The 19105-nt window shown below is 41.9% G+C and overlaps 1 protein-coding gene across 4 annotated transcripts; it reads left to right on the top strand.

Annotated features, from left to right (window-relative positions):
• Positions 1–4983: 4983 nt before the first annotated feature.
• On the top strand, positions 4984–19105 carry hcfc1a (host cell factor C1a). 4 transcript variants are annotated; one of them, XM_044348728.1, is made up of 28 exons: positions 4985–5154; positions 6382–6567; positions 7071–7219; positions 8375–8535; positions 8650–8858; positions 9732–9816; positions 9941–10047; positions 10152–10331; positions 10438–10680; positions 10791–10939; positions 11027–11209; positions 11313–11537; positions 11945–12049; positions 12163–12379; positions 12755–12891; positions 13003–13150; positions 13279–13499; positions 13771–14509; positions 14778–14923; positions 15075–15209; positions 15400–15607; positions 15894–16169; positions 16269–16375; positions 16483–16617; positions 16706–16891; positions 17052–17349; positions 17465–17528; positions 17637–19105. In XM_044348728.1, the coding sequence occupies exons 2-28, from the start codon at positions 6387–6389 to the stop codon at positions 17674–17676; spliced, it is 5034 nt and encodes a 1677-aa protein (XP_044204663.1). In that variant the 5' UTR covers positions 4985–5154; positions 6382–6386; the 3' UTR covers positions 17677–19105. The 4 variants fall into 4 exon arrangements, with proteins under 4 accessions (XP_044204664.1, XP_044204663.1, XP_044204661.1 ...); XM_044348726.1 differs by having other exon boundaries at positions 14775–14923; XM_044348727.1 differs by lacking the exon at positions 4985–5154 and adding an exon at positions 5241–5344 and having other exon boundaries at positions 14775–14923.

The raw sequence follows: 19105 nt of genomic DNA, 5'->3' as shown, positions 1-19105 counted from the left end.
TATAATTAAACAAAAATAGTTGGTATACAGTTTAGGTAATTATAATACAATACATATCATTGTCAAAGATTCCATTTCTAAAACATCTCTCTTCCACTATACGATCTATTCCTGTAGGACCTAAAAGGAAACTTTAAGGGAGCTTTTATATTTCATTACTAATAGTCATAATTAACAATCAAAATCAGGCGACCATAAAAAATAGTTGCACATCATTGTTTACATCTTTCAGCTGGTTAATGAGGCTTTACATATGACGCCATCTCAGGGGCGCAAAGCAAACAGGATAATTGGCATTTAGAGTAGGAGACTGAGAAAACATTGGGCTTACATGAGCATGTGACTTTGTTCTTTCATCATAAACATTATGTGATACATGCCACTGTGATTCTTCTCACAAAATCACAATGCCAGGATGTGCATCCTCCACTATGACAGCAGTCACCACTCGAAAGGTAAGTGGCTTATAGTTTTGCTGCAAATATGTGCATTTGAAGAAAAAAACATTAATCTTTCATTAATGTTCAAGTGGTGTGTGCACAAGACTCTGAATATGACGAGTTATTTGTAATGTTATGACTTTTGTATAATAATGATTACATTTTTTAGACTTTTTAGACATCAGTCATCTTGTGTGCTTTCATCTTGCGCCTCAGTGTGACAAATCCCTAAAACTATCAGACTATATATCAACAAAATCTGATAGATGTGATAGCACAATTTAATCCACACGAAGATGTTCATTAAAAATGTTGACACACTGTGACGCTTATCGTGGGTGAAAACCCACATACACCTCCTCAAAATCCTCCACCTCCTGCTGCCATAATCCTTGATACATGTCACGTATGTGGCTTTTACATCATGATCTCTTTAGGCTTTCAACGTTGAGTTCTTTATTGTTTCTTAAGGCTCTTACCGTGTGTAAACCCTTACAGGCAGCTCAGCGCAGTACAGAAGGTCAAGGTGTTTGTCTGAGCTCCACTGACCTGTTTAAGTCCCTACTTAACATTCCCACTGAACACATATGAGTGTGGACATATTACAGTATGAACTGTATAACTGACTATGTGACCATGAAAAGGCTTTATGGCATGTAAGAGAGGGTATCAGCATGTACTTGTACTCTTAGTAGCATATACAACAGATGAGCTGCATTATTAAAACAAATGATTGGGGATTTCTTGCTTTTATGGCCTAAATTGATTTAAGTCATCAGTACCTTCAAAGGAGACATTTGACATCACATCAAATCAGTCATAATGACAATGACAGTGAGTCATTTGTTTATAAGCCTTAAAAGGATTTGGGGTTAAATGTTTTAAATGCTCAGATGGTCTATTTTTGTTCTAATTGACTAATTGAAGTTCCTGTAACAGACTGTCTCTCTGTGAACAGATTCAACTGTGTTTCTTGGTATTTTTCCAGCCATTTATCCAATCAATATCTTAATGACATGCCTAATGAGTCACCAACCTGTTTGAATGCATTTCCAGGACATCAACTAGACTAGATAAAAGAAGTACCCGCACACTGAATCACAGCTCCCTTTTCTTTATTTGTGATGTTTGGACCAACTACAGGTCTTCCTCAGGCAAATACCCACAGGAAAGAAATGGGGCATATATATAGTCCAATGACAAATGACTTCACAATCATCCAATCACATTCACATGTGTCAAGACACCATCATCATAAGAAGAATAAAAATCAACAACACAAAAGGTCATACAAATATAATAGAAGGTTTTGATGCTAATTGTGTGCAAATTTACAGTCAATAAGTCACAAAAATTTACAATGAAAAATAGAAATATCAAACACTCATTTCATATGAATAGTAGTAATAGGGTTGGTGCCATAGCTTAATGACACTCGAGGGCAACAAGAGTAATTAAAAAACATATGTTGTGTTTCTGATAAAGAATTGACAGAAATAGAGTAAGAGGAATATCAAATGCCATGTATGCATACAGATCCTAGGAAAAAAGACAGGAGAAAAATGACAGGAGAAAACGCATGTATATATACATATATATATATATATATATATATATATATATATATATATATATATATATATATATATATGTGTGTGTGTGTGTGTGTGTGTGTGTGTGTGTGTGTGTGTGTATATATATATATATATATATATATATATATATATATATATATATATAAGACAGAGAGAGAGAGACAGAGATAGATAGATACATAGATAGATAGATAGATAGATAGATAGATAGATAGATAGATAGATAGATAGATAGATAGATAGATACTATACTATATGTATTAGAGGCACTGGAAGACATGCACAGTAACCTACAAGAAGGGTTTAATATCAAAGTCCTCATTTAAGCCATGAGGTGACAGGATGTTGAGGGAGTAGATCCAATACGTTTCCCGCTGCAAAAGCTTCTTCTTGTGATCACCTCCTCTAGTGGCCCCTAGTAGACTACACATCACCTGTTTGTGTTCATAGACGTGAATGCTTAGGGTTTTTCAGGTTTTACCTACATATGAGAGTCTGCATGGACACCATTAAATATATAGCGTGGTGCAGCACAAGATCACACCACGTATCTGAATACTACAGTCCATGTGTGGATGGTGGAAAGAGCGGCTCTTGTTGGTGAACACACATTGGCTGCAGCAACCACATCAGAGACCCTAACCTAAACCATCAGCTGCACGGCTCAGAAGGAGAAGAGAAACTTGAGAAAATCACAAGTAACTGTTACTGTACAGCATATGGCATGGTGTCACTGAAATCAATTTTCAAACTTAATTAAAAACCCAGAAATAGATTGATCATGTCTGCAGTTTTGCAACAAACAAACAAATTGCATTTAAGTGAGAGAATGACTGATCAGTGGCACTAAAGTTTGTGGTTTCTTCCTTCTAGTTAATAAAATGGAGTAAATAATATAGAACTATGTCACTACATATTTAGCCAACCTACATTTTTGATTTTTTAATACATTTTGGAAATAAAAGTTATTCTCAATATATTAATCAATATACACATACTGTGCCTTTTTTAGAATATTCTTTTATCACTGATTGATAAATTATTGATAACAGATTGATCAGAACATATTGTATTTGTTATGTTGTAGATATGCATAAAAAAACTGTGTCCACACAAAATCTGTTGGTGTAATATAAAATAATGCAAATAAATACATTGTGCAAATTAAATTTATGAACATTTTCTTTCCTGGCTATGTGAGGTCAGTGATAATTTTGCACTGTGACTTTTTCATCATTCAGTCATTATTAATTGTGTCATGTGTTGGCACTTTGGTGCTATTACTGCTTCATACACAAAATAAAACAACCAAATTCAAGTTCAAATTTGTGCTATTCACTATGACTTTCATATGGAAATGTACATTTTTCATTTGGGGACACAACATATGTAAATGATGAGAACCAAAATCTTTCTCTTTCTCTTTTTTGCCCTGTAGGATTCAAACAGCTTGTTCACTAAGCAACAGACCACATACAGAACATAAACAGAACAAGTCTGCCATCTAATGGACTAATATTGTACTGTAAAAACCAAACAGTTAAACATTTGAATGAGACAGACAGTACTGCATACTGTAAGCATGTTCATTTTATTTGTCATAAGTAGACTACTTTTTCATATTTGTCATTGAACCAATAAATAACATAATTTTCAATATGAATAGTAAAATTCAATTTTTTTCCCTTTTTTTAGTGGAAAATCAGGTTCGGCGCTGATGCTGACAGGTCTTCCGCGTGCATAATGTAATAACTAGTAAAGCCTAAACATGGGCACCACATAACACAGTCAAACATCAACATTTCACAAAGATGATGGAAACAAGAATCAAACCTCAGTCACCTATATTTGTGAGTGCATTAATATTATTTACATGTGTGTTTTGTGTTAGCACAAAGAGTTTTGTACAAATGTAGTTACTCCTCTGCATGTAGGATCTTCACGCACCCAATATTGGTTCAAGTATGCAGGATCACTGGAGTAATGGTAGGCTATGTGGATAGCATTGAGTCCAGCTTTTACCTGCAATCTGAAACAAGCCACAGGGCTTTCTCAGTGAGATGTAGTAGTGATGCTGCTCCTGCTAATGTGCAAAATCTATACCCACATCCCCATATTGTATAATGTTTTCTTATTTCTCTCTAGCTAAAAGATATTGTGCCTTTGATAATCCCATCCATATTGAAGAAGCAAGTTTTAAAATAAATGGGGAATATGTTGTACATTTCATTTTGGGCTACAATGATGAAAAGGATTCCAGCAGAGAGCTGTGGCTGAATATACAGCCTGCTGTTCGGAAGAAGAGGAGATATTGATGGTAATATAGTATGGATTGGATGGATGTTGATGGTACTATAGTACCAGTATAGTAATGTATAGTACCAGCATAGTAATGTTTAGTAATGTAATATAATGTATAGTAGTAGTACAGTAATGTATAGTAATTAGTACCAGTATATTAATGTATAGTAATGTATAATACCAGTATAGTTATGTATAGTAATATATAGTATTGTATAGTAATGTACAGTAATACAGTACTTTTATCAGTGGAGGGCGCACTCATGGTGAATGTGGGCGTGGCAACTTTAATATGTGTAAGCGCTAAATCTGTAAATGAGTGCTTCAACACTATTATTGTGCATTTATGTGCATATCTAAGTAGGTTTAGAGCGGAAAGAAAGCGGCAGCCCCTACAATATTAAAATAAAAAGGGGCTCCAGCACGGATGTCGCCATCTTTAGTAAGGGACAATAAGCCGAGCGCTGTAATACAACTTGTTGTAATTTGCTGAAACTCGTAATACATTTACTTCATATAGTTTTCAAATGTTCCTTGAAGCACCTCTCAATACAGAGCACCCAGCGCCGGTTCACTGTGTCAAATGTCGGGAACAGTTCATGCGTTAGTGTATGAAGCGGTTAGTGAGCGGGTTCGCCGCCATGTTTGCTTTGGGTGACGCCAGCTCGTCCATCTTCCTCCGCCTCTGGTTGTCAAGAAGATGGCAGCTTCCAGGCAGGCATGAGAGGAAATACTTCTTCACTAAGCGAATGAATTTGGATTATTACCGCAAGATAAGACCACACACCCGTGTTTTTGCAATTACTGCATCGAAATAAGTAGGTAAAACTTGTGAATGTGTGCGCCCTCCGTCAGTTTGTTGTGTTTTGTTGTGGCCCGGCCATTTTTCTTTAGGGAGCCGTAGAAGCAGGCCAGAGACGGCATGAAACACAATAACACTGATGTTTATGCACTTTCACTCTGTTTAGCTGCGAGTTAAAAGTTCTGTTGCAACTTCGTTTGTATCAGGTAACTTATGCATGTCAAAACACCGCGGAATTACATTGCATTTAATTGTAAAAGCCGGCGACGCGCTGACAGATGCTAACGCTGTTAGCTTCGGCAACTAGCCGCTAGTGCTAATGGAGTGCACCTAACGCAAAGATACGTTTGAACACTAAGACTGCGCTTAAATAACAGTATATTTCAGTACATTATTCGATGGGTGTTAAGAAGCGTGTTTTTCACAATACTTGCAGGTGTTAAAGTGAGCTTAAAACATGTTTTTAATGTTAATAAGTGCGTTAAAGCGCTTCTGGAGAACGCTTAGCTTGCTAGCTACAATATGGCGACTCCCAGAGAAGCATGAAAACAGCCGACTCTTCTTAACGGCTCCAACTGTGGTTTAAGGACTGTGCTGAAGCTGTGTGTGGGCCCGCTACTTATTTGTTAGATTAGGGTTTTTTATTTTAGTGCATTTTTGCGCTCGTGTAGCTGGCTAGCCGTCATGTTTTTGTCTTTTTCAGTCGCTTCCGCCATTTTTCAGACTGGCAGCGGTGTTAGCGGGGGTTTGTTTGGCTGCAAGATGGCTGCTTCCATGGGTTGAATTCAATGGTTAGAAACAACTGAGACACAAACTTGGATGCTAGAGAAATTTCATGCATTCCTCGGCACTTAACTTCAGCGTCCAAAATGCAACAAATGGACTATAAGATATAAGTTGGTCAGACTTTGAATGTGTTCGTTAACCAAAGTGTTTAAACTGTGAGAGAAGTTATTGCAGCTGTTCAGCTTCTACAGTCGTGAACGGGACGATATCCCGATTACTTCAGGACACACATGATCATTTATCATTCTTTTCATCTTAACTCTTATTATTATCATGATTGTTATTATTAATATTATTATTTTATTTTTTAATTTTATTTATGTTGTGTGTTCTATGTTATTAATACTGTAGCGCTGAGTTTCACTATGAATGAAAAGTACGGCACAAACAATTAACAAACAATTAAATGTATTGTCATTATTATTAGTATCATCATTGATGTTGTATCCTCCGACAGAAGTCATGTCTGCTCCTGGTTCGGCGGTGTCGGTCCTGCAGCCGCGGTGGAAGCGGGTCCTCGGATGGTCCGGTCCTGTCCCCCGGCCTAGACATGGACACAGAGCTGTGGCTATTAAGGAGCTTATGGTTGTCTTTGGCGGTGGAAACGAAGGGATAGTGGATGAATTACATGTATACAACACCGGTAAGATAAACTTTGCATGTCTAACTGTTGCCTGCGGCAAGCATGAGTTACTTAACGCATCTTTTACAGTGTGAAATAATCATTAAATAATTGTACAGAGTTTTCGCCTAACAAAGAGCACAGTTTTATTTCTAAAGATAGATTCGTGATGTGCAAAATTAAGTAGCGTACAGGCCTCAGCAGGCCAAGCAGATCCTTGTCTGTTTGAATTTGGCCCCCTCTGCTGGAGAAGGGGCTGTAATGCACGTTAAAAAAGGCGGGCTAAAATAAAATGGATGATGCTGGTTGGTTTAAGCATTTCCTCTGCCCCAATTGCCTGCACATATGACAGACATTCAGTACATCGATTGTGTGTGCCCCCATCCTTAAATGCATATTTTTGGCTTATGTTATAATGAATTAGAAAGTTGCTTAGAGGTTATACTAGTCATAAAACTTGTGTTAGAATTTCAATAACTTGCCTATACTGATTCCTCACTGTTATTATTGTTTTAATTTTCCAGCAACAAACCAGTGGTTTATCCCAGCAGTCCGTGGTGACATTCCCCCTGGTTGTGCTGCCTATGGTTTTGTCTGTGATGGCACAAGATTGCTGGTGTTTGGTGGTATGGTGGAGTATGGAAAGTACAGCAACGATCTCTATGAACTACAGGTAATCTGTCTATGGCAAATAACCCCCTATTTTTAAATACAGTTACCCTCACTCCTGAATTGGTCAGATGTGTATGTTAGCTTTATTTGAAATAATTTATTGTAGTTCAAGCAAACACAAAAGACTAACATATTTAAAACACAAACAAATATTGTAGATACATGGGGTCATGCTCATATTGCAAGATCTGAGCCAGGCAGATATTATCTGCACATTTGCATGACCACATTTGAGCTTCTCTGTCTGCATCAGAGCTTGTTGATATAAGAAAAAGAGGTGTATAAAGTACATGACAAACTCATAGTTTTAATGTTTTGTAGCTGTTTACATATTCTCAGGAACAGTGAGTGTGTGATTATGCACCATGCAAGTCAGTTCAGCTAGAGACAGTTATAATAAGTCTATGAGCACAGTTGAATGAAAATATGAATCCTGATTTGTCAAATGCAGAGTGGGAAGTGTGTTGCATAGTTGTTGGGGTGCTGTTGAGTTTGTTCATTCTGCACTTGAGAGAGTTGAATGAAATGGCCAATGTAGTCCAAAGGTTTCAGTCCATCTCCACCCCATTGTGGAACTGTTAGGGGAGAGAGAAGTAATTTATTCGTAGATGATTTGCTCTTGAATTATTCGGAATTGATTTACAAAATGCCGTAATGAGAATTAAGAGGGTTCACTAAGTTACAGCAACCAGCTATATAGTTAATTGCTCAGCAGCTACTTTAAAGAACTACAATAACGTCACATTTCTGGAGGAAGGGGGAGTCTGGAGATGTAATGAAGTTATTGACTGAATAAGTTCTTGTGCACCTTAATTATGTTTAGTTTAACAAAGTTTAATTATCTAATCCTGACAAGTGTCCTATGTACTCCACCAAAAACATGTCTTTATTCTACTTGCAAAAGCTTCACTTGTGCCCTCTTATGTTATAAAGAAGGTATGACCCACTCACATTTTGTTCCCCTAGAAACGGAATAGACAAAATTAATGAATTAAAGCAACATTCAAAATGGGAGTAGTGGGGTAGTAAAAACAGTATATATAGTTTTAGCTGCCGTTTTGACACAAAATCCTAACTATCAAGAGCAGAATAGGGAATGAGGTCAACTTGTGACTAATCAATTGATATGTTATTATAACCATGGTGTCTGCTTTAGGCCAGCAGATGGGAATGGAAAAAGTTGAAAGCAAAAAACCCGAAGAATGGGCCGCCTCCTTGTCCTCGTCTTGGTCACAGTTTTTCCCTGGTGGGCAACAAATGCTACCTGTTTGGTGGACTAGCCAATGACAGCGAAGACCCAAAAAACAACATTCCCAGGTACAGATGTTTTTCTATCAGGAGCCAGTGGGGCCCTCTTGACGCACGACTGCTTAAGATTATATTTTAACCAGCAACATAAGTGTGACTAATATGTGGGTTTTTCATTCTCAGATACCTGAATGATCTGTACACACTCGAGCTTCGTGCGGGTTCCAGCGTGGTTGGATGGGATATTCCTATCACGTATGGAGTCCTGCCTCCCCCTCGTGAAAGCCACACTGCTGTGGTATACACAGAAAAGACGAGCAGGAAATCTCGCCTGATAATCTATGGAGGGATGAGCGGTTGTCGTCTTGGAGATCTGTGGACACTTGATATTGGTAAGTTTCTAAAGTGTAAATGAAAACTAATAGCAGTGTTTCCCCTACATCCATTCTGCAGCAGTGCACCAGTGCTGCAAAATTATGAGTGCTGCTGCTAAAATTTCACAAGATCATTAATATCAATGGGCTACTAATGATTTTCACTCACACATTGTGTGAGCACAGTAACACCTTAGTTACCACGAAGTTGTTTTGAGTCATTCTCCCTCTCCTCATTCTTCAAAGGACATCTATGTGAAAGGTATTTTTATAAGCGCATAGCTCCGTTAAGGAATAGGGCAAGTGTGTGCATAGCAAGTGTGTGGTTGAATGAGTGGCAGAAAAGTGATGGTGAATGCAAGCAGAGCAGAGGAAAAGATAATCAGTTAGTTGTCAATATGGCAATAAATGTTGCAGCTTCTCAAGACCAAGAAAAGTCTTGTCTGTTGTTTCCACAACTGCTGGAAAAGTGAAGGCAGTTAGCAACAATGGGTTTGCCTAACCTGACCAGGCTCACTTAAGGTGGACCAGCTGTTCTTGTTTTAGTGTCAATCTCAGCTGCTCTTAAACACAGAATGTAGAAATGCCTGGCTGCTCTGCTGAGTTTTTGCTCAGCCACCCCCCACCCCTACCCCAAAGCAGTCAACCTAGTGGAAACACTAGCATTTAATTTATCAAGGCCCTGCTAGCGGCCAAAATCGGTCTATACCTAATCAGATCAAAGGAGATTGAACATAATCACCTTTGGAATCCCATACTCAGGAGAGGATAAAAGTTGATGTTTGACAATGATGTGTGTAAATTTGCCTAAACTGTGGTGCTTAATTTATCTAGTTGCATGTCAGAATACATTGATGCCTTTGCTTAACATCCTACTGTCATTGTCTCCAGATACCCTGACATGGAACAAACCATCAGTAAGCGGCACAGCACCACTTCCCAGAAGTCTTCACTCTGCCACCACCATCACAAACAAGTGAGACAACTGCTGTACCTTGCCAATAACATTGAAAGTTTCTTTTCATCATGTTTGAATTCCCAATAGAAAAGGCTGTGCTCCACAGCAGCCTCTCACTGTGATTAATTTGTTCACTGTGCAGGATGTATGTTTTTGGAGGATGGGTTCCTTTGGTAATGGATGATGTCAAAGTGGCCACACATGAGAAAGAGTGGAAGTGCACAAACACTCTTGCCTGCCTAAATCTCGGTATGTCTGACTTTGTATTTATTATACTGTATTTTACTTGGAAAAAGTTTTTAATAAATTGGACTGCAGTTGTGTTCATTTTTACGTCATGTATTTGTCTATAGACTCCATGTGTTGGGAGACAGTGTTGATGGATACTCTTGAAGACAACATCCCCAGGGCCCGTGCTGGCCATTGTGCTGTGGCCATCAATTCCAGACTATATGTTTGGAGCGGCCGTGACGGTTATCGTAAAGCTTGGAACAACCAGGTCTGTTGTAAAGACCTCTGGTACCTGGAAACAGGTAGGTGTACGGTAACATGTTTATTTTTCATCATAAAGAGTGACTTTGGTGACTCAGGTTATAAAATAGTTTCATTGATGTTAAATTTCTTGTCCTCCACCCCCAGAGCGGCCACACGCCCCTGCCAGGGTGCAGTTAGTCCGTGCCAACACAAACTCTTTGGAGGTGAGCTGGGGCGCCGTCTCCACTGCTGACACCTACTTGCTGCAGCTGCAGAAATATGACATCCCTGCAACTCCAGCTGCAGCTTCGCCAGTCATGAGTGCAACCCCCTCGCAGCCTGTGAACTCTCCAAAGAGCCCCGCACCGGCTGCTGCAGCACCCTCTGCTCAGAGCCTACCACAGACAGGTATTACCATAGTAACTCACTTGTCAATTGTTTACAACTACACCAGGAAGCTCAAAAACTGCAAAAGCACTGCGCATAAAGTCTAATCATTAGTTTCCCTTATTTTACAGCTGTGTTAAAGGTTGCAGCTCAGCAGGCTGCTACAGGCACATCTGTTGTCACAGTCCGCCCCAGCCAGCCTGGGAAATCCCCTGTCACTGTGACATCCCTTCCTCCAGGTGTCCGAATGGTTGTCCCTGCCCAGACCACCCAAGGATCGGTATGAGCAGTTCTGCACAGCATTTTATGACATTTAATATTTGATTAGCTAATGTGTTCAACAACTGTGTACTTTTTCTATTCTCAGCCAATTGGAAGTAGCCCTCAGATGAGTGGCATGGCAGCTTTAGCTGCTGCAGCAGCAGCAACACAGAAGATCCCGCCCTCTTCTGCAGGCACTGTCCTCAATGTTCCTGCAGGTGCCACCATTCTCAAAACCGTAGCTGTTTCCCCTGGCACAACCACAATGAAAGTGGCATCTCCAGTCATGGTACAGATCTCACTAAATGGCCTCATTTGTGTGCATTGCCTGCAAAACATTTTGTGCATTCAGCTGTAACAAGTCAGTTGTTAAAATAATTTTGTGCTTGTAGGTCAGTAACCCGGCAACACGGATGCTGAAGACTGCTGCAGCCCAGGTGGGCACAGCAACTGGGTCCTCTCCCACCACTACCACCAGACCCATCATCACTGTGCACAAGTCTGGTGCGGTCACAGTGGCCCAGCAGGCCCAGGTGGTAACCACTGTGGTGGGAGGAGTCACCAAGACCATCACTCTGGTCAAGAGTCCCCTCACCATGGGCAGCAGTGGCACTCTGGTAAGAAAACAGGAAAACTTTTGTGGCACAAAATGATACTGGAACACCATATTCAGAGCACCCTTTGGTGCTTTCACGCGCATGCTGTAAATCATGGGTTCTGTAAATTGTTTTTTCACACTTGGTGTGTGCATTTTGTTTTTTATGGCTTGTCACAAGACGGTGACAACATGTTCTGAACTTGAACCACTGGGGGAGGGAGTAAAGGTTGGCCTGCAGTGACTGTTGGAGAACTCTACTAAGAAAACAGGGAGCATGATGTTAGTGATCTGCATGACTGTCAGTCAGCTAAGCTGGAATGATTCATAGAGCCACCAGTTTAGTGGTCCACCTTTCCGCTGAACTCCCTGTGCTGTCCGATGTTTTCTGGTGACTCATGAACTTGAGTCTCTCTCCTATGTCGGCAGATCTCCAACCTTGGCAAGATGATGTCTGTGGTACAAACCAAGCCAGTGCAGACATCAGCTGTCACAGGCCAGGCTTCCACTAACCCTCTCACACAGATCATACAGGTCAGCTATCTGCATGAGTGCAGGAAAAAAACAGGAGGTTGCTTAAAACTCCTGAGACAGGCACCAGATGTCTTTCTCTAGATGGTTTGCATAACGTGTGCATCTCTCCCCAGACAAAGGGTCCCCTCCCAGCCGGCACCATTCTGAAGCTGGTGACATCCGCAGATGGAAAGCCCACAACCATCATCACCACTTCCCAGGCAGGAGGCACAGGAAACAAGCCCACTATCCTCAACATCAGTGGCGTCTCTCCTACCACTACTAAGCAGGGCACCACAATCATTAAGACCATCCCCATGTCGGCCATCATGACCCAGCCTGGAGCTACAGGTCCAAACTCACTGAAGTTTACTGTGTTACAACTACATATCCCAACAGCCTGCATATTTGCGATTGACATCAGCACTATAAAATTAGTGATGATGTTGTAGATGAGCATCTGGATCAAATGATTTTCTGTGTTTTGTTGTTAACCTGGTTAGTCTTTCAGATTAGTGGTAATTGCATGCCACAAAGGCAGTAGTGATGACATAGTCTTAAGTTTGATTTTAAAATTGTTTTATGCATTGGCAATTAGCAGGGATGAAAACAACAGTGAGTTCATTTGCAGGTGCACATTAAGTAAGGTCTGGTATTATGGTAGTGTGTCCTGTGTTGATATAAGAGATGTAAACTAATTTTAAGGCATTTGTGCTGTTGTCACAGGTGTAACAAGCAGTGCAGGCATGAAAACGCCTATCACAATCCTTACCACAAAGGTGATGACCACTGGAACTCCTGGTAAAATCATCACCGCAGTACCCAAACTTGCCACTGCAGCTGGCCAGCAGGGACTGACACAGGTAAACTCCATGTGTGCACCAGCCTTTGTAGATATCATATAGATAATAGAGCACTTGTGCTGCCTTGTTTAGGTTGCACCTGAGGAGACTAACCCTGAGTTGTGTCTGTAGGTGGTTTTGAAGGGCGCTCCTGGGCAGCCAGGAACTATTTTGCGCACCGTGCCCATGAGCACAGTAGGTGGTGTTCGACTTGTTACACCAGTAACTGTGTCTGCTGTTAAGCCTGCTGTCACCACCCTGGTTGTCAAGGGGACTACTGGTAAGAATAATCATGTTCTTATCTTTATCAAGTTTTTATTGTTGAGTGATAACATTAACACAAATTTTGTTACATATGTATTGAGGCTTTTTTCTTTTTGACTTTAATGCTCCTTTTCTCCCTTCTAGGTGTCACCACTCTTGGGACAGTCACTGGTACAGTCTCTACTAGCCTGGCTGGGGGCACCGTGGATAGCTCCAACGCATCTCTGGTTACCCCCATCACCACACTGGGAACCATCGCTACCCTGTCCAGCCAGGTCATCAGCCCATCTGCGATAACTGTGTCTGCTGCCCAGACCAGCCTGACTTCTGCCTCCACACTGCCCTCCTCCACCATCACAGTGCAGGTGAGACCTAGCAGCTTATTGTAGTCATTAGAACATGAAATCATTTCATCAGTATGCACCATGAGCTTTCATTTACTACATTATGTCTCAACCTGAGAAAAGGACTGCAAAGGTTTGGGCATTTCTCTAACCACAGAACAAGGAGAGCCGCTGTTAGGAAAATCTGAATAACATCAAGAGAGGGAGAGTAAAAGAATTTATTGACTTTTTGAGTATGAAACGTGCTGTGTGATTCATAGATTGCTGAAATTGCTTTGCATTCCTCACCCAGAACCAGCCTACCCAGGTGACTCTGATTACAACTCCCAGTGGTGTAGAAGCCCAACCAGTGCAGGATTTACCAGTGTCCATCCTGGCGTCACCAACCTCTGAGCAGCCCAGCTCCACCGAGGCTGGAGCTGCTGGAGAGGGCTCCGGGACTGTCACCCTGGTCTGCTCTAACCCGCCCTGTGAGACCCACGAAACGGGAACCACCAACACAGCCACCACCTCCTCTGCTACAATGGGAGCAGGGCAGGTGTGCTCGAACCCACCCTGCGAGACCCATGAAACAGGAACCACCAACACAGCCACAACGGCATCTTCGAACATGTCTGTGCCACGCGTGTGTTCCAACCCGCCTTGTGAAACCCATGAAACTGGGACGACAAACACAGCTACCACAGCATCGGCTAACATGGGCGGAACTCAACAAGTGTGCTCCAACCCACCCTGTGAGACCCACGTGACGGGCACCACCAACACAGCCACTCAGGCATCTTCTAACATGAACGCAGGCCAGACTGGCACCGTGCAGAGGGTGTGCTCCAACCCTCCATGTGAAACCCACGAGACAGGGACCACCAACACCCCGTCCACAGCAACCTCCAGCATGGGAGGAGAACAGACCAGCACAGCGGCAGGCGTGGTACAGAGGGTTTGCTCCAACCCACCCTGTGAAACACACGAGACTGGGACCACCAACACAGCCACCACTGCCACCTGCAGTATGGAGACAGGCGAAGGCACAGGTAAAGCCATATGTACTGTGTTATTATCAACAACAAGCCATTATACAGCATGAAGTAAGTGATTCTGCCAAAATTCGGTCTGCAAAATCAGATCAAGGTCTATCATTTCATAATTTGTTCTTGCCCTTCTAACAGAGACACCAAAAGTACTTTCACATCCAGATGTGCTGATTTGTCACATGGTGGATGCTTGTGTTGCATCAAGGACATGAAACAAATTTATTGGTTTGAACTCAAGCCTAAATGATGATTTTGTGTCTATCAGCAGCCCAGCAGACAGAGGAGGGAGCAGAAGGCACCAGCAGCACAGAAGTGGCCTCCTCCACTGCAGCATCTAGTCTGGTTACCACCACCCAGGGCAGGGCCATCACTACTGTCACTCAGTCCACACCAGCCCCCGGACCCTCTGTACCAGTAAGAATCACACTCATTCACTGGCGGAATTACTAGATCATCTAAACTGTTCCCAATTAGTGGTAATCTCAGCGCTGCATGTCAGAAACAGACTGCATAATGTAAGAGAAACATGACATCTTAAAAATGTTTCATCTTTGTTTCTCTCCAGTCGATCTCATCAATCACAGAAGGGGTGAGTACTGCTGCCAGCTCCACAGAAGAACCCATGCAGACTGATGAGACAGCATCAGCAGAAGCTGCACCTGCAGAGGAGGGACCCGCTGCCATGGAGACACAAGCAGAGGTAAATAAAGTATAGTGTCACACAAAGCCAGTCTTAGCTCTGCATTTTGAAATTCTTTTCGATCATTTTACATTTTTTATAGATGATCAAAAATGATCATGGCCAATTATTTCAGATTGTACTTGTAATCATAAATGTAAAATGCAGTTTTTGCTCTCGTTTGATGGAAACGCTTTAATATGTTTATCAGGGAGAAGCAGCAGCAGCAACAGCCTTGAACCTGCCCTCAGAGCTTATGTCTGAGGGTCAGGGAGCCACACTGATGGTGACGGGGCTGTCGGACGAAGAGCTGGCTGTGACTGCAGCAGCAGAGGCAGCTGCTCAGGCAGCAGCGACTGAAGAAGCTCAGGCCCTCGCCATCCAGGCTGTCCTCCAGGCCGCTCAGCAAGCTGTAATGAGTGAGTTCAATCATAGTTTTGTACAGACTTCAGACTTCACTGCACATTTTGTTTTACTTTGATTTTAATATTGAGTAAGATCTGACTGTAGATAATTAGAAAAGACATGGCAAGATGAGGATTGTATTCTTTTACTTTCAAAAAATTAACAATTTAACAAAGTCCTCAGAAGAACAAGAAGACAATTTACCAATCGTTAGTGTTTCCAAATCCAAAGTTTTGCAGTTTCAAAAGAAGTTGACATATTTGTTGTATGTATAAACTCTAAAATTCTTTCTGTTTACAGATGAGAGTGATTCAGCTGGAGAGAGCCAGCAACCTACGAACATCCCTATTATGTTGACCCAGCAGGAGCTTGCAGCGCTGGTCCAGCAGCAGCAGCAGCTGCAGGAGGCTCAGGCTGCTGCCCAGCAGGGCACCGTAGACACAAGCTTGCCCACTGAGGGTCTTGCCCCTGCTGACAGCCTCAACGATCCCTCTGTCGAGAGCAATGGTCACAACGAGATGGCTGCCGCAGTCACTAGTGCTGTGGCGTCCCTGCTGCCACGTACCACAGCTGAGAGTAAGACTTTGTGCTTTTTCTGAGAATTACTTTGGATATCTTGTAAAAAGAAAAAAACCCTATATTGACTTTTTTTGTTTTGCACCTCCTGCTCCACAGCACTAGCTCCATCAAGTACATTTGCACCCTCTGTATCAGTGGCAAGTCCAGCCAAGCTGCAAGCAGCAGCTGCTCTAGCAGAAGTCGCCAATGGTATTGAGGGAGAGGTAAGTACTTGAAGTATTACTGAATCTCTGGCTGGTCCAGTCAAGTTGAAGAGAAAACAAAAATGGGGAATTTTAAGCTGACCGTGTATTGTTTTGTGTCCGTACAGAAACAAGCCCCGCAGCCAACCCCAGTGAAGCCTGTTGTAAAGAAAGAGAACCAGTGGTTTGATGTTGGAATCGTTAAAGTGACAAATATGGTTGTCACCCACTTCTATGTGCCAGCAGATGATTCTCAAGGAGATGTAAGTGTCTCATGAGGCTCCTTTCATGCTTAGATGACTGTATGTTGATGTGCTCAGTGTATCTAATCTCTTATCTTTTGTTTGCTAGGATGACTCTGGCATCATGCCAGACTACAGCCAGATGAAGAAAATGGAGCTGCAGCCTGGAACAGCTTACAAGTTCCGTGTTGCTGGAATCAACGCTTGTGGTCGTGGAGCTTTCTCAGAGATATCTGCGTTTAAGACTTGCCTACCAGGATTCCCAGGGGCACCTTGTGCCATCAAAATCAGCAAGGTAAACACATTAGTAAAGCTTTTTTTCCACTCTGTTTTCCTTTTTTCCCGTTAATGATTTGACACCAAGTTATGTAACCCCTACTGAGAATAACACCAGCTGTTTTCATGATTAATGATTTCAGGCTTTGAGTAATATTTGTTTTCTTGTCCCCCCACAGAGCCCAGATGGTGCCCACCTGACCTGGGAGCCACCCTCTGTGACATCAGGGAAGATCATTGAGTACTCTGTGTACCTGGCCATCCAGAGCAACCAGACAGCTGAAGCTAAGGCTTCCACCCCCGCCCAGCTAGCCTTTATGCGCGTGTACTGTGGACCCAACCCCTCTTGCCTGGTGCAGTCGTCCAGCCTCTCGAACGCCCACATCGACTACACCACCAAGCCAGCCATCATTTTCCGTATCGCTGCCCGCAACGAGAAGGGCTACGGTCCTGCCACCCAAGTTCGATGGCTGCAGGGTGAGCAAACTATTATACATTAGTACTACTACGCAAATATAATATAATATAATAGTAAGTGAGCATGGCATCAATACATAAAAGATATATTTTTAACCATGTTTCTGTTTTGTAGAGTCCGGCAAAGATGCTGCCTCTGCAAAACCGGCCCCCAAAAGACCAGGCACCTCTCCTGATACGTAAGTACTGTATTCATGTGTCATACTTTGCACACAGGCCAGAGATGAACTTGGCACTGATGAATAAAACATGCAATACTTACTCTGGTTTTATGTGTGCTCTTGCAGTAAGGCTACTGGTCCAAAGAAAGCAAGGACGGACCAGTGAGGTTGCCCAGAGACCCCTCCCAGTCTTTTGTCCTTTTTCCACTTGCTGTCCTTTTATCAGGAAGACTGACCTTCACCCCTCCACCTCTTCATCCTCATCCTAATCTCATCCTCCACCCTCAAGTCTCAGATCAAGACAGCAATGGAGGCAGAACAACCGTATGAAGCCGAGATGAAAGTCAATCTGAGATGTTTCTGTAGATAAAACCCTCCTTCCTCCTCGTTCTGTTGGTCGTACTATTTTTAGAGCAACACAAACTTAGAAGCACATTATCTTTTTCAGTCACATCCCCTTCCATCCTTTTAACATCTATTTTTGGCTTGTTTCAGTAGTTGAGCAGTATAAAGAAGCATTTACATCTTTCACAAACTGGGAGCCAGCCTGAGCGCAATGTTACCTTTTTTTTGTCTTTTGTTTTGTGAATCCTGGGGGGATGTAGAGAGAGACTACATGAAATGATGTACAGTGTTGAAAAAAGGCTGTGGAGGCATTAGTCTAGAGGAGAGGAAAAATCGGTATGGAAACAAATAAAGCACTTGTCCTCAACGAAAGAGGACATAATTTTTTCCTTTCTTTTTTTGCTCAAAACAAATTTGCTTCATCAAGAACCAAGTCTGTACTGTCGTTGTACTGGACTCCAGTCTCCTGGTAATGTCATCACTGTGCGCTTTTTACCCCAAGATGAGGACTGGTGGCCGACACTTTGAAGTGGACAAAAAAAAAAGAACGACAAAGGAAGAGATTTGTAGAGAATGAACGACAGACTTTGCTAGGACTGAGACTTGCAGCACACACAAAAAAATCTTGCAAAACCTTCCCAAAAAATTAGCAAGCAATGACGCAGAAGATCTTTTGTGTAGTTTATTTTTGTATTTTTTAAGCTTTTTTTTTTCCTCCTGTGTGTATGTGTATGTTGTGCATTTTTAAAAACATCACTTTTTTTAACTGTTGTTCATCCCCATAGTTTGTGTTCGTGGGAAGATGGGTGGCTGTGTTGAGGTTGCCACTATATTTTTAAAAATCTTCATTCAGTTGGTCGTATGTTCTTGTTGTTAACAGACGGTAATGAAAGAGAGAAAGACTTTTGTATTTGTTCCAAGTAGAACCGCAGAGGTTATAGGACTGAAGGGAACTTTGAAGTGGACCCAGGGAGAGGAGAGTTTTTACTTTTGTTTACTACAACTTATTCAATGCTTGTGTTTCTTGCCAAACATGGAATTTCACGGTGTATGAAGAAAACAACATCAGATCTTTCATACTTTTCCCCCTTAACATCCCGACCAGTTGTCCTACGCTTTTTATGCTCATGAATGTGGTATCTCACCTCTTCTTTAATTTTTAGAATGGCAAATTATATTAGTAGACATATTTTCCCTATCCTATTGATGTATGTGAATCCATTTAATAAATTTTAATTTTTTTCCTTCCA

This window comes from Thunnus albacares, chromosome 4, assembly GCF_914725855.1.
Source record: "Thunnus albacares chromosome 4, fThuAlb1.1, whole genome shotgun sequence".
In the NCBI taxonomy this organism is placed as follows: domain Eukaryota; kingdom Metazoa; phylum Chordata; class Actinopteri; order Scombriformes; family Scombridae; genus Thunnus; species Thunnus albacares.
Note: the sequence above shows the minus strand (reverse complement) of the source record. Positions and strands in the feature narration are given on the sequence as shown.

Excerpts from the sequence above, each read along its gene's own strand:
- hcfc1a (XM_044348726.1), top strand. The coding sequence starts at position 6,387 with ATGTCTGCTCCTGGTTCGGCGGTGTCGGTCCTGCAGCCGCGGTGGAAG. Across the intron at positions 8,859-9,731 it reads TCTGTGGACACTTGATATTG|ATACCCTGACATGGAACAAA; the intron begins GTAAGTTTCTAA and ends CATTGTCTCCAG. Across the intron at positions 10,940-11,026 it reads CCCAGACCACCCAAGGATCG|CCAATTGGAAGTAGCCCTCA; the intron begins GTATGAGCAGTT and ends TTCTATTCTCAG.